Raw genomic sequence first — 14529 nt, 5'->3', positions numbered from 1 at the left:
GACCCATATGAATATAGGGCAACATATGGACTTGCGGGGAAGCAGCAGGCGGCGCCTTGGAGCGAAAAACAACTCCATGATGGTGTTTCCACTTTCCAGAGTAGCCAGCCGCAGAGGAGTAACATCGGTAGGAAGGGCGGTCTCTGGGAAACCATGAGGCGGCTTGGTAACCAGGTGCTGAAATGGTACTTAGCCAATGACAACCCTCCAGGGTCCTTCCTTACCAGATACCATACCGGGTTGAGAGCAGAAGAATAATAGGACGGCAGTACCTATCATATTCAGATATCTTAGCAGTAATTTGTTAATATCTGACATTGTTTCCTTTTGCTTATTTATATATATTGTCCATGATGAACTTCTATTTTTCAAATTTCAGTTTAAATTGCGTGTGGGATAATTGTCTCTTGAGAACATTTTTTTAGCATTACATACCAATTTATTATTATTTGTCTTGTAGGTAACCCACAATATTTTTAAGTTTAAATTCACCCACATAGAGTACTAGCAACAGTGTGAACATTATGACCTCCCTCCCTTTATTAAAACTATTTTAAACTATTTTTTGTAAGTTTATTTAGTGACAAAAAATATGCACCACGCATTTATCCCAGCTCTACGTTCCACACTGGACCGAACATTGGCACGCACCCGAGGTGCGCCAGTCTCTAGTGTTGACAATGCGACAGTCTCTAGTGTTGATAATCCAGCCTAGTACACAAAATTAAAATAAATCATGTCAAAAACTTAGAAGACAAAAATATTGCCCTTCCTAAATGAAGTGTGGAAAGAATAAGCGATCCTAGATATGTATGCCACCATGTTTATAATGCGACACTTTGGAGATCATGACATCTCCTGCTAGAGAACTAGCCACGCATTACTACCTTCTGATGATAGTAGGCACACCATAACAAACAGGAGATGCACCAATCAGATGTGGAAGCCTGCAAGCACTCCTGGGTTTACTTAGATTTGAAGCTACTCGAATCTGCCTGCAGCTGCACCGCTTGGTATCAACATTTCTCCTGTCATTTCCCTCAACACCAATATTTATGGATTCAAACTCTTGTGTCAGTTGGGAACATTGCGAGCAATTGCTGTCATCTGCAGAATCTTCTCGCAGCCATGAATGGAGCAAAGCTTTACTAAACCGATCAATATCCTTATCTGAAACATCCCAGAGATTTGCAACTACAGCAGGTGAACCACCGGATAAATAGGACAGCGGGGCCCCATGAGGTGCATAACTCCCTTTGCAATGCAGTGCTCCGCTGCTGCACCCCATAAGAACAGCAGATGCACAGTTATTTAGCTTCTCAATTTCCTTCAAGTTAATGTACTTAGCTCCTGCATCGTTTTTCCAAATTAGTTAGATAGATTCAACCAAGGAACAAATGATTGTTGTTCTTAGCAATCATATAACAGGTACCGAACAATAGCCACCAAAAAAGGAAGAGATATGAACAATAGTCAACCATGCTAGTTCACAATTGTTAACAGTAATATCATCAACTTTCTGGTTCCAGCACCACAACCCAAGTAGTCCCCACTGATGTCTACTATGCCACTGTGCTAATACGTCTGAGAAATCATATTGCCTAAACTCACACCATTTAGTGTAGTTCACAATAACAAAGATTTAGATAAAAGCAAGCTGATTGTATTTAAAAAGAACTACACTGGTTGTTATGCCAATACTACATAGTTTTTTTTATCATTTATAATATATATTAAAGCACTACAAAGGCACCTTATGTGAAGGGAAATTAGCGCAAAATTGACCAGGACAGTGAGCACTGAAACCTTCAGCCAAAACACAGGCATCAAGACAGAGCTAAGCCAGCAGATGATTAGGGTCTTCTCCATAACAGGAATGCCGGTTGGGAGTCATTGATTTCTAGTGATTCTGCACCTGGATTACTAAAAATCATCAGGGTCAGCTCATGCATCCTTTGACCCAACAAACAGCCAAAGCTCCACCCTTGACATGCATGCAAAGCAGCAAGTGCCCCTGCTTTGGGGCGACATCAGGAACAGACTGGCTGGTGAGTGGAGTGCCAGCAAGGAGAAAAGGCCTTCCTTGCTTCATTGGAACCGGAGGTTGAGTTGGGAGAGGAAGCCATGGCGGAGCTTGGTCTGCAATGCCCATCTGGGCACAAACCTATTATAAATAGATAATATCTTGATTAGATCCCTTCGCCCATCGCCGACAGTGAGGTCGCAAGAGACAGGGAGGAGGGCCGATCTCGATATGCTCAGGAGCTGGATACGGGCGCTGGGGGAGAAGCGTTCTGCCAGTCCGACAGGTTTCTCCTTCCTTGTTGTATAGCAGAAGTAGAGCACTGTACTGCCAGCTCTTGGCCACTATAAAAAGAGACCTATAGAGTAATTTTGCTTGGGTTACCACACAGTTAAAAGGAACTTAGTTGCCGTGCATCAGGTTCACAGTACGGATGGGTTTAATAATTATAAACTAACTAGTATGAACCATCAGATACGACTACAGTAGGGTAAAGATACAGAACTTCAAATAATTTGGACACTGATAAAAACATCCAACAAAAATGGACGGGAAAAAAAAACGTTAATCTTCTGGGCGTACCACTTCCATGTCCAAAGTACAGGAAAAGATCATAATTTGCCAAAGCCATGACCAGCTCTTCACTGGTTGGATTATGCCCAGCGTTTCCCTGCACATCATAATTGCATTATTCAGTTTCATTATGGTGCAATATGAATACTTTTAACATTCCAATATTGGATTGCAAGCTAGACAATCATAGTGGTTCATCACTCAATTGCCCATGACAAGAGGCTGCGGCTTTTGCAGTAGTTGCCACATCTACATGCAATATTTTCTTCCAATCTTTATGTGTTTTCATTAAAGTTGGTACTCCTGTTCTACAATACTTGTCCATAGCACACCATGCGCACAAGCCAAGGAAATACAAGTTTTAAGAAAAAAAATCAATGTATTCTACACCGCAATAACTACACTCTTGAATCTTGATATCCTCAATGGAAAAGTATTGTAGAACGTTTTCTCCCGAGGCCATGGACAAGTATTGCGGAATGGAGGTAGTACCTTCCAACAAGAAAACTCTGTATATACCATTGAATATCATTCTAGCATGATTTTCTGTAATAATTAAGTGCTTATCATTACTCTCATGATATTAATTTGCAAAATTATGATCCATATGCCATCACCTTCAGCCCTCCATATACACCCAGCCATCTAGTCCAGTTCGCATAACAATTTTTTCAAGGGAATATCTGGAAAGCCCATAACTTCAGAAGGAGGATGGTAAACCGTGACCTTTCACTACGTCAATGATGGCATGGAAGGAAAAACACTAGATTGTGCAAACCAAAGTTGTTCAGTGGCATATAATATATTTTCCCAAACAATAATTCCATTCAGATGCGGTGACAAATTGACAAGAAGACTGATCTGGAAGTGATGCCTAAAGCTACCAGTGAAGTGAACCACATTTTCAGTATAACATTATTTCTAGAATGTAAAAGAAAGAGTAAAACAAACCACTTATGTATGCCATGCACATATATACTTATGCAATCCATGCACTACATTACAATGTTCCATTAGAATATTCAATGAACCGGTTTTGATCAGTGAGAAAAATGATGTTCAAACAAGGAGCTGATTTCTTATATCTACAAGGTCTGAAAACTCATTTACCTTCCACTTGTAGTTTCTGAAAAACTGCTCAAATTCTTTTTGTGTGCTGCTCAGGTCACCATTAGGATTCAACAGATAAAATGTGTTGAAAGGGTCAATAGCAGGGAAACGAGGGGCCACAACATTGCCATCTTTGTAATGATTATTGCATCGAGTCAGTGCTAAAAAGATGTTTCCCATTGAAGGCATGCGATAAATTTCTTGATTCCTTAGTACTGGCAGGTTCTCCCAAGGAAGCATCTGCGGTTGACAATTAAGGCTGGAGAGGTCGGTAAAGATATATGAAGGGAATTATGCTTTGCATTACAAGACAAACAGCACAATAAAGCCTGGATTGCAAAATATCTTCTCTTTTAGGCTGTAGTAAAGGATGCAATGACTTGAAGCATTTCCAAATACATAGCTGTTGCCAAGCAGCATATATGCTAAGAAGACTAGGAAATTTACAGGCACATGATGTAGCTACTAAAACTTCTACTTTTCTCCCAGCATTTTGTTATTTATCACAAAAGGAAATCGAATTTAACCAGCGCTAGATACAAATGATAGGTAACAGCATCCACAAATTCACCCCTACACTATCAGAATTTAAGGAATCAAGCAAAAAAAATCAAGAGTTGCAGTGAAAGAGTGAAGACAAGGAGCACCCCCCCCCCCCCCAAAAAAAAAAAAATCAATTAAAATCACAAGAGAGAAACAGCTACCGGTAAAGCCATCTTGTTGCTTACCTGCACATTGATATCCAGAATTAAAATCACTGGACCTCTATCAGCTGACTCCAGCAGTCCATCCACTGTATTTTCAATTAAACACTTGAGTGTCTCTAGAGCTTTAGTATCAATCTGCCAGGAAGAAAAGGACCTAAGTCTATCTTTTTCACAACACTGTCCCCTTCCAACGTAACCTTTATACAAAATGAGTTGATAAAGACATTCGTGCACTTCATCTACTGACACAGCACCACCAAGGACAGCCTTGATGAGCTCTGGATTGACTTCCAATTTGAATTCTTCGAGACAAGTGACAATACTTGATGAGGCTGCCTCAATGTGTTCATTAGAAGGTTGGTGGCCCAAGAGAAGGCATTTCCAGGGCCCCAACCATAATTCTTCCATGTCTCTGTTCAAATAACGAAAATGGAAACAGAACAAAGAAAATTAAGGCGCAATCCTATCCTGAGACAATAATATTCCAACTACAGAATCAATTCACAGTTATACACTAACATATAGAATCTTACTTCAGTAGTTTATCAAGGTAGTTGTTGAGCTTCATTCTATGTGCCCACCACCTAACACAGTTTGCTTGTCCATCATTTATAGTGAGAGTTGCACTAGAGAGGGACATAAAATTCTCCTCAAGTATACTTCTAAAGGTTGGGGCCACATGGTCTGTAATAGCATAGCCCCAAGGGCACTGCCACTTCTTATCTGAAACACTCATAGGATTGCCCAAATCTTTGATAGAAGAGCCTTCAGACTGCATTTCTGTAGAGCAACAACATGCATATAAAAGCACGAAAGATAAGATTTATTTACATGATGTATATTGTCACAATATAAAATCTACACACCTTCTAAAATAGTGCCCACAGGCAGAAGCATTGCCGTAGGTTTATTTGTTGAATGAAACCTTGAAATCAACATCCAAGCAGGAAAAAAGGAAGGAGCAACATTTTCCCCAAGAACATCCACACAATCATCTTCAAGAAGATTTTCCCCAAAAACATCAACATAATCATCTCCAAGCATGCTAATACACACGGTTGGTACATCCGGAAGTTTATGGAAGAAGTCACTTACATGTTTCTCAATATGTTCTATGCCTGCTAACCTGGTATAGAAAATTAAATTCACTATGCGCCCACAAATAAAATAAAAATCAAGAGTTCAGCTGCTATATAAATTTTTTAACCTCGGAAATTTTGAAACACACTCATCCGTCTCATCTCCGGAATCTGCAAGGGGCCCCTGAAAATTTGCAAGGAAAACAATTAAATAAGATTGGAAATAAGGATATTTTAATCTGGCTGTTAACTTGATATGGTGCCAACCTTCCGAACCATTTCTCTGAGTAATACTTGTAAGGAAGCAAGGTCATGGCAACTGAGACTTCCAATAGAAATCTGATGAAAGTATGCAACCCAACCATCCACAGATAGAGTAGATTTTTGGAACCATAAAGGCAACTGGATTGAGGAATTTACTTTTGATAGTAAGAATACACATGCAAGTAACCTGCAAACCTGCAACAGGAAAATGTGGATCTCAACACAAGAGTCACCAGCACTAAGCAGGTGGATAACTGAAGACTGAAAAAATGGTAGACTGACTATCAGCAGCTCAGGAAAAAATAATAGAATAAATACATAAACACTAGGCATTCACAGCTGTTCCACAATACAAGATTGCAAGATTAAAGGATACTATATACCTTCTGAAAAAGTGACGGGCTTTCTCTGGATAGAACAAAAGCTTTCAACAACCAGGGAACGACACAAGACATTCCTACACTAGAGAAGGTGCAGCAGACATCCCTGCAGACAGTCACATAATGAAGATGATTTAGAAAGTGTTTTGAACTGCAACAACAAGAATGTCACACATAAAAGGAAGTTGATGGAATAACCTTGATTGTTCAGGAAGGAATCCTTTTAGCAAAAAAAGGCTCATACTATGTAGTATTTCTGCACGCTCTAAAGAAAGATAATCACCTATATTCCCTTCCACCATTAGTGCAATTAGATGAGGCCCATAAGTTCTATAACAACCCTGTGGAAGTGATCTGAAGTACAACAGTGATATGCACTGCCAATAAATGTTATAAATTTCATGAGCTCCATATTCTCCATTATGAGCTCCCATGGCTCTAGCTGCAGAAGGCAAAACCAGGAACTGAGCAACTATATGAATGAACAAGTTAAAAAAAATTCCAAGGCTGTGATTTATACTTCGAATTCATGCAAGTTTTTCATGAATGTGATTCCTGCAAGTTGTTAGCCTTCGTAGCTAATGACAATCCCACAATTGCAGACCTCAATCTTCAAGAACATAACAAAAAAAATAGTTCAAAATAAGTACCTTTTTTTAACAGAAGTGGCAAAAGGTAGCGTTGGAGAACACAGTTAAATCTGAACTGCAAAATATTCTGAATGGAACCGGAATTGAGTGATTTAACCAAAAGACAGTTCCAACATCCAAACATATCACATATGTCATCTTTGCTGCAATCAGAACCATTAAGATAGCAGTTTGATTTTCCTTTGCAACTAATGCATGTAGGTAACACGTCATCCTTTGCAACTAACGGTTCTTTACCATGCTTACAAGCTTCACACCTGGTTTGGCCAATATAATCTTTGTTGCACAGAACACCACCAGGTTTATGGCCATCATAGGTTCCAGCAAGAAATTCAGTGCTGTTCAATTTGTCCATTGCAGCCTGGTACCTGACTAAAGCACCAGAAAAATTCCCTGTAGAATGTTTCTTATCACCATCTTTCATGTCAAGTGATATCTTCAGAGTCAATCTACACAGCTTGCATGAAATGAATGAATCATTTTCTGCAAGAAAATCTCTGGCATATTTAAGCTCACCCTCAGCTTCATCCCATAGCTGCCGCTTACGGTACAGTTGACCTAAAAAAATCCAGGTAATGTGAGACTAAATGGACAACACAGAAAATAGGTAAGCCAATGAAATGTGATATCATACCTAGCAATGATGTAAAAGCAATACGGAAAACTGGTAACTTATGGAAATGTGATATCTCTTTTCCTGTCCGTACAAGAACTTCTGCTTCAGCGTCATTACCAGTCAATTCATGCATCAAAGCAACCTGAATACATCAGGTAGTGAGAACCATACATAAGGAAATTGTTGCGCTAGTGCAAGAATGCCAGATCTCTATACAACTCCGGTAGGTTGGGCTATACCTGTAAAATGCTTTCAAGATAGCATCTAAGTATATTCCACGGAGTAAGGAAAGAATCTTTCATGCTGGTTGATCTGGTGGAATCAGGCCAAATTTCAGTTACTGTTGATCCACATGCTTCGAGACACACAAAGCCTTGCTCACCGCAACACTGGCTTGCCCCGCTTCCAATCCTACCCAGATTTAGTTTGAATTCCTTTTTAAGGAGCTTTTTGCGCAGATTGAGGGCTTCTTTTCCATATGAAAAGGCCTGTAAAAACAAAAAAACATTGGTCATTCCACTACATGCAAGCTAAATTATTAACAACCTGCACAACCTACAATTAATTCATGACCACTAAGTATTCTGCACTGATGCTCGCATGGCAAAATATAGAAGGCCAAATTGTTATTACCTGAGAAAGATGGCCTCCTGATAAAAGCTTTTCTGACAAATCATAGTACAGACAGGCAGCTATGAAGATTGGCTGGCCACTTGAAGCAACCTGGAAAATGAAAAATAGAAATAAAATTCATAATTGAAAACATAAATAAGAGACCATGGTTACTAATTTAGTGCATTGCGACTAATAAACTTACTTCAGAAACCAGAGATGATGCAACTTTATCGACCTCATCAACACTCAAACTAAAACTGAATTTCTTTCCATTTGAATGTTTGTATGATTGAGAAAGGACCAAGTCAGTAGGAAACATCCTTTGAAGGAACATTGAGAGAGAAGGATGGTCTCCTTTGAAGCAGTTCCTCCAAAATTCAGTACAATGGCAGTCAATACCAAAATGAAGTGTGAGATTAGAAATAATTTCCTGGTCCATCGGAAGATGACAGCAAGCATGACTAAGGCGCCCACTGGTGAACAAGAAGGAAAATATATTTTCAACAGGTAAGCTTTCTTGCTTCCATATCACTATCGTTTGCTTGCAAAAGCCAAGTTGAAGCTCAAAACAGCCCTGAGATGGTAGAGTAAATATGCATAATTATGTTGCTAAAGGAAAGTAATTGCATCTCACTCAACCTGATAAGTCGAAAATATATGATGGAATTACCTTAATTGCCAACAAATCAATCAGAGAACAAAGAAGTGGTACAATAGTTCTGGATTTCTGTTGAGAGATCATACCAGGAGAAGAACGAACAAAAGATCCCACCTCTGACCACAAGTCAAGTGCACTCCTAGCACTACCAAGCACCACCTATTCACAATAACAACCATAATAATAAAAAAAGGCATAACACATATGTTGCAACATTTTTATAAATATACAAGTGAGGTGTCCTTGTAAGGTTTATATACTTGGTAAACACAGCTAGGATTTTCAGTGGTTACCTCGTCATCAAGATTGCCTTCCTGAGCACAGTGTGCATGCAAGCAATGTGCAGTAGCCAATTGATTGATCACAGTTGGATTTCTTTGAGATAAATCCAGTGCAGTGTTTTTCTAATTTGGTGAACAAACATTAATCTTAAATACTCTTTTCTGTATAAATTATAAAATGCATAAGAGGATTCAAACTCACCAGTAGTAAAGATATGGCTTCTGATAAAGACTCAAGGCAGCTGCTTATGTTTTGCATACCAGATGAACGAAGTACACCTGCCTTTCTAACAAGAACCCTTGATCTCTCCAAAAAGTATTCTTCTGGACTGTACATTTCATCCAAGAGAATATCTATGATCCTTGTTTGCATTTGAGCACAGAATATTGCGCCTCGAGGTTCTGTTGATCCAAATGCTAACTCCTCCTGAAAAGAACAATGTTGCCAAAGCATTCAGCCTCAAAACAGAACAGTTAAGATACACCACAGTCCAGTGAAGTAAAATATGGTACCTGCTCTACAATTAAGCCTAACAACTTCATTGGCAAGGGAGAGGGGTAGGCCAAAAGGAGGTCAAAGAGAAGTGGAGCACGAGCCATGTCTTTTTTTCGTGAACGAACATGAGCCACGTCTTGATCATCCATAAAATCTTTGCATGTAATCTATAGTTTCAAAAACAAAATATATGAAATAATATCAACGAAGTGTTGCAAATAGTAATTTTTTTAGTTTAGTACCTTAACCCACAATTTGATCAGTATCAAAGAACTATTCAAATACTCAGACATGTCACCATCAACCAACAGCAACAGGCTCTTCACAACAATCTCACGTGTAACTTTTGCGCCACATCTATGAAGAACATCGACCATCTTCGCAATCCTCGTAAAAGCATCCACAATGATATCTTTCAATGTATCCTTCGGTAGAACCTCAGAGATTCCATTCCCTTCTCCCATTTCTGATAGTCTACAGTAAGATCGTCTGACGTGCACCCATACTGTTTGGCAGCAAAGCTCTAATACCTTTGGTGCCTGCAGCAGTAACAATGGTATTCAACCTAGAGTAATAGCATATAAAAAAGAATAGATCATCAACTCAGAAACGTACCTCATCAAATTGTCTAATGTTGTAAAGCGTCACGCCTATGTTGCCAAGTATAGAGATCAAAATTTTGATATCCTCAAACATTAAACATGAGCTTGAAATAGCATGACTGGTGGAGGACAGACTCTTCTGGATTATTATGAAAATAAAAGGCATTAATAGGTAATAAGGATGACCATATAAAGTTAATAGCAGAAAGTAGTTTAACAGCCATTTTCCACAAATAGCATCCATATAGGACTATACTCAAGCAATTTTACTCATCGCTATATCTAAATGTAATAAAGAGAGTTCGGCTGAAACCAGCGTTTTTTAACTAGACAAGCCGCAAAGGCAATATTTCATAGACTGTCAGTATAAATTGATCAGGCTCAAACATAAATATAAAAAAGGCAACTATGCTACCTCGACAGCTTTGCTAGTAGCAAAGGAAATTTTAATTGCTGAAACAAGGGCATTCAGTAAGGTTCCACGATGTTCATGTAGTCTCTCCTTGTCTCCTGATGACATTTTTGCACAGCTGTTACAGCACAAAGAACAGCGTATGAAATAACGGATAATTGTCTGTTCCAACAATAATATGTCAGTAAGAAATAAGCATTATTCCCTAACTTTCTCACATGCATGCACTTATAACAGTGCCAATACTTCTGGCCCTAGGAACCTACCTATGAGCCATGAGGCTGGAATCAATGAACTGGTGCAGTGCTGTTAAGACGTAGGTTAAGTTTCCAGAATAACATATTGCTTTTCCTTCAGAGAAGTTCTTCCAAACTGCGTTTGTATGTTGCAACAGAACCTTGCAAACAAACTCCAAAGAATCCAAATATGCCATGAGAGATATATTATCACGTGACTGAGAATCGTTGTGCTTCTTTTTCGAATGACCCTGGTGCGCCAATGAACTTTCCATCCCAAAGCCATCTAGTGGAATGGATCCGCCATTGATAATGTAAAAAAACTGTGCCAGAGTGCAAAGTGCTTCGTTTAAAGCTTCTAGGTACTTTTCATCGTTGAGAAAATGTTCAGATATACAAAGGTGCACATCACTTTCCATTTGCTGGGCACTGAAGTATAATCCAGTGGCATAAAGAAGATGCACTGAGGCAATAGGAGAAGAAACCTAAACATTCAAAACAATTGTGTTAATGAAACAACTGTGGTGCTATTAAATGAATTCAATGCCTATAAGACAATGCAGCATGTACCTCAGAGAAATAACTGCCTGCTTTAAAGAGTAGTACTGAAGCGCCAACACGTCCATCCCTATTTACAGAAAGAAAGCACCGAGAAACATATGCCACAAACACCAGAAAATCATTTACAGCTTTTGGTAAGTCAGCCTGAAAAAAAATCAGCATGATGTTACAACAAAGCATAGGGGAAGCTGCCCACCCTATGGCGTGGTGCACCTCAGTCATCAGACAGCTTGAGGTGACATGGATGTGGCTCAATCTCAGCCCTCCGGTGCCGATCTGATGGCTGTCGCTACGGCTGAGGGTGCAAAAGAAATACTTTGTGACCATAGTGTCAGCTGCCCAGCCTGCACTCACAGCCATCGGGTCGGCACCAGAGGCTAAACAAAGTGTTACATTGGAAACCGCATTGATATCCTAATAATGGACTTATATTTTCCACCAGAGTAAGTTGGCTCAAACCCATCCAGGAATACTCTTTCAAGGTATCAGTAAACTACATAGTAAGAAGTTACAAAAGATTTTAAGTTGCAGAAATGCAAATGAAGTATTTGATTTTTACCTTTAAACATACAACAGAATCAGTGGTACATTTCAACAGATCAAGTAAAAGCCTTGTGCTCCCTTCCCAACTCAAATCTAGAGAAGAGCAAATCTTGCGAGCAACCTGCCACCAGGAAAAACATTTGTCGCAATTAAGAATTAACCAGATAGTAATTACTCCACTTTGGTTTTTTAATAGCAAAAGGAAATCGATTGCATCATGACACATACCACCAGCAAACGGTCAATTGTCTGCACCTTCACACATTCTTCTAACGTAGCAACACAGAATCTATGCACCAGATCATCATCAGCACCGAAAACTGAAGGCTCGGCAGCAAGGAAAAAGGTGCACCGACTCATTGCATTCAAAAGCAGGGTGAGATACTTCCTGCTGACGTTTTCAGCCAGAATCCTGCACAGAAACATAAACTCCTCATAAGGCATAAGCCTGCCCAGTATTTTGTTTACTGAATTCCGAATGCAAAGTTGGCAATCTCACGGAAGCCATGGCTGGAGCTGCTCGACGAGGCTGAGAACCCGTTCGTAAGTGGCGGCTTCCTTCACCTTGCCCTTGCTGGCACAATTAGCGAGGCAGACGGTGAGCTCCACCGCAAGGGTTGCGACATCAGGATCCGTGGCAGCCTCCCCAGCGACGCCAGCAGGGTCCGGAAGAAGGATAATGGAGGCAGCACTTGCAGCGCCGCCGCGTCGTGATCGTGACTTGGTGCTCGCTGCGGGTGGGGAGAGCGCGGAGCGGAGGGCGTCGAGGGCGGCGACCGCCTCCTCCTCGGCGCGGCAGAGGCGGCCGCGCGACTCGAGGCAGCAGACGAAGCGGCCGCGCTGGAGCAGCACGGAGTAGGGCTTCCCCGCGAGGCAGGGCGAAATGGCCTCGAGGCAGTCCAGGAGGAGGGCGTAGATCTCGAAGAGCTCGTCGGCGCACCGGACGGAGCCACCCGCGTCGCCCGAGCTCGCGCGGACGAGAGGCGGGAGGAGCTGGAGCGCGCGGCTGAGGAACGGGAGGAAGCGCTTGGCGAGGGGGCGGAGGGCGATCGCGCCTCCCGGGCTAGGGTTTGAGGTGGGCAGATGGGTGGTGAAGGGCCGGAGGTAGGCGGCGAAGCGGGAGTGGAGGCCGGCGTGGGAGGATGGGGACGAGAGGGCGGCGAGGAGGTCGGCGGCGGCGGCCGCCATTGCCGTTTAATTGCCAATCAGCCGAGGAGCGCGCGAGTGGGGGGAAATTTTGGGCCTGATTGGTTACCGGATGAGCCCAGCCTGGCTCGGACTCGGACGACGACAGATGGCTTCCGCAAAAAAAAAAAAAAAAAATCTATCCAACTTCCACCGTAAAATTCGTACTAGCAATCGCCTCGGATGCAACCTACCTCCTCTACCCTATCCACCTCACCCTACACCCGCGCGCGCCCCGGGCTTGCCAGCCGCCACCGCGGCATGCCCGTGCTCGCCGCCAGCCATCCAGACGCTCCACGCCGCCCACCCTGCCCGCCGAAGCCCCGCGACCGCAGGCACGCTGGGCAAATTGCCCGTTGCCATCTTTATCTGGGGCTGAGCTCGCGAAACAGGGAGTCGAGGTGGAAAGACTCTGGCGAGGACGAGCGCGAGCGCTGGAAAGCTGGTTGAGCGGAGCTGGAGGAAGTGAGCATGTTGAGGGGGTCGAAAGCAGTGGTGAAAGGTGGGAGCTGCAGCGGCGTGGGCGGTGGGGTAGCGGCGCGGGCGGTGTAGGGGATGGGTCGGATGGGGATGCGGGTGGCGGCTGTGTTCGGCTGGCTTCTCTGGCTGCTGCAGCAGTCAGGAAGGGTAGAAGCCGTGCGCAGGCAGGAAGGGTAGAAGCCGTGCGCGACGCAGCGGCAGGACGCAGCGGCGGCAGCGCACCGGATCACGGCAGTGGTTGACGCGTTGGTCACTGGCCAGGCACCGGAAGCAGCCGGCAGTGGAGGTGATAGGGGAGGGGGGGCGGAGGGGGGTGTAAGCGCAGCTGCAAGGTAGGGTTTTGCAGGGGGGGCGTTGGTGGGGAGTGAATGCGGACGCGACGTGACCATCGGGAGATGATGCAGGCAGGAGCTCGCCGTCCTCGCTTGGACACCTGGCAGCTTCCGCTTGGGGGGGCAGGTTGGGCGAGTGGGGCGCAGCACATCCCGAATCCGGAAGGATCCGCCCAGCAGTGGCAGCAGCACTTGCCAGGCTGGGAAAGTGAATTTCTTTCTGGTCTTGAGCCGCACGCCTCTTGGCAGTTGGCAGGTTGGTGCGCATTGACTGCGGTCTCTTCCGGCTCCGGCAGGATGGTCGCGGCGAACTGACATGCTTTTTCCTTGGATCCATGGAGTTTGAAAGCACGGCCACAGAAGAACAAGGCACCACGAGCCAGGATGAACTTTGCCACATTCAGATCGCGATCGTAGCACGGAAAACGCTCTGGGCGACCTTAAACGATCTAATCCTAGCCGGAGGCGCAGTTAGAACGTAGATGAGTAGGTTGGACATGAACGCGGAGTTGTAGCGCGAGGAAATGGCAGGAGGAGTGACCCAAATGAACGCGGGTGGGGAGGAGGGGCGATGGAACCTGGGACAGCAGTAGTGTAGAAGTCGCTGGGAAGAAGGTGCTCGAAGGCGATCCCGGGCCTGGCACTGAGCTCCTGCAAGACGGCCCCTGAGGTGATCCGAGAGCTCGCCGTGGGACGAGCTAGCAGCGCAGGGAGGTTACAGGGGGC

The 14529-nt window shown here is 43.3% G+C and overlaps 1 protein-coding gene across 1 annotated transcript; it reads right to left on the bottom strand.

The window, feature by feature from the left end:
- Nucleotides 1-516: 516 nt before the first annotated feature.
- On the bottom strand, nucleotides 517-13134 carry LOC117852376 (separase). The gene is made up of 27 exons (XM_034734440.2): nucleotides 12306-13134; nucleotides 12035-12218; nucleotides 11823-11927; nucleotides 11273-11407; nucleotides 10733-11187; nucleotides 10470-10584; nucleotides 10068-10193; nucleotides 9695-9991; nucleotides 9470-9619; nucleotides 9159-9383; nucleotides 8969-9079; nucleotides 8688-8834; nucleotides 8220-8591; nucleotides 8036-8125; nucleotides 7642-7890; nucleotides 7421-7544; nucleotides 6787-7344; nucleotides 6335-6578; nucleotides 6140-6242; nucleotides 5760-5951; nucleotides 5621-5676; nucleotides 5280-5539; nucleotides 4947-5193; nucleotides 4435-4825; nucleotides 3707-3946; nucleotides 2606-2693; nucleotides 517-1350 (listed from the first exon to the last, which is right to left on the bottom strand). The coding sequence occupies exons 1-27, from the start codon at nucleotides 12992-12994 to the stop codon at nucleotides 884-886; spliced, it is 6420 nt and encodes a 2139-aa protein (XP_034590331.1). The 5' UTR covers nucleotides 12995-13134; the 3' UTR covers nucleotides 517-883.
- Nucleotides 13135-14529: the final 1395 nt, after the last annotated feature.

This window comes from Setaria viridis, chromosome 4 (assembly GCF_005286985.2).
Source record: "Setaria viridis chromosome 4, Setaria_viridis_v4.0, whole genome shotgun sequence".
Classification (NCBI taxonomy): Eukaryota; Viridiplantae; Streptophyta; class Magnoliopsida; order Poales; family Poaceae; genus Setaria; species Setaria viridis.
The sequence above is the reverse complement of the archived record's forward strand: the minus strand, read 5'-3'. Positions and strand labels throughout refer to the sequence as shown.

Bases quoted from the DNA above. Each gene is read 5' to 3' on its own strand.
- LOC117852376 (XM_034734440.2), bottom strand. From the start codon at position 12,994: ATGGCGGCCGCCGCCGCCGACCTCCTCGCCGCCCTCTCGTCCCCATCC. The intron at 9,080-9,158 runs GTGAGTTTGAAT...TCACCAAATTAG, and splicing joins AAGCCATATCTTTACTACTG to AAAAACACTGCACTGGATTT. The intron at 5,194-5,279 runs GTGTGTAGATTT...GTTGCTCTACAG, and splicing joins TGTGGGCACTATTTTAGAAG to AAATGCAGTCTGAAGGCTCT.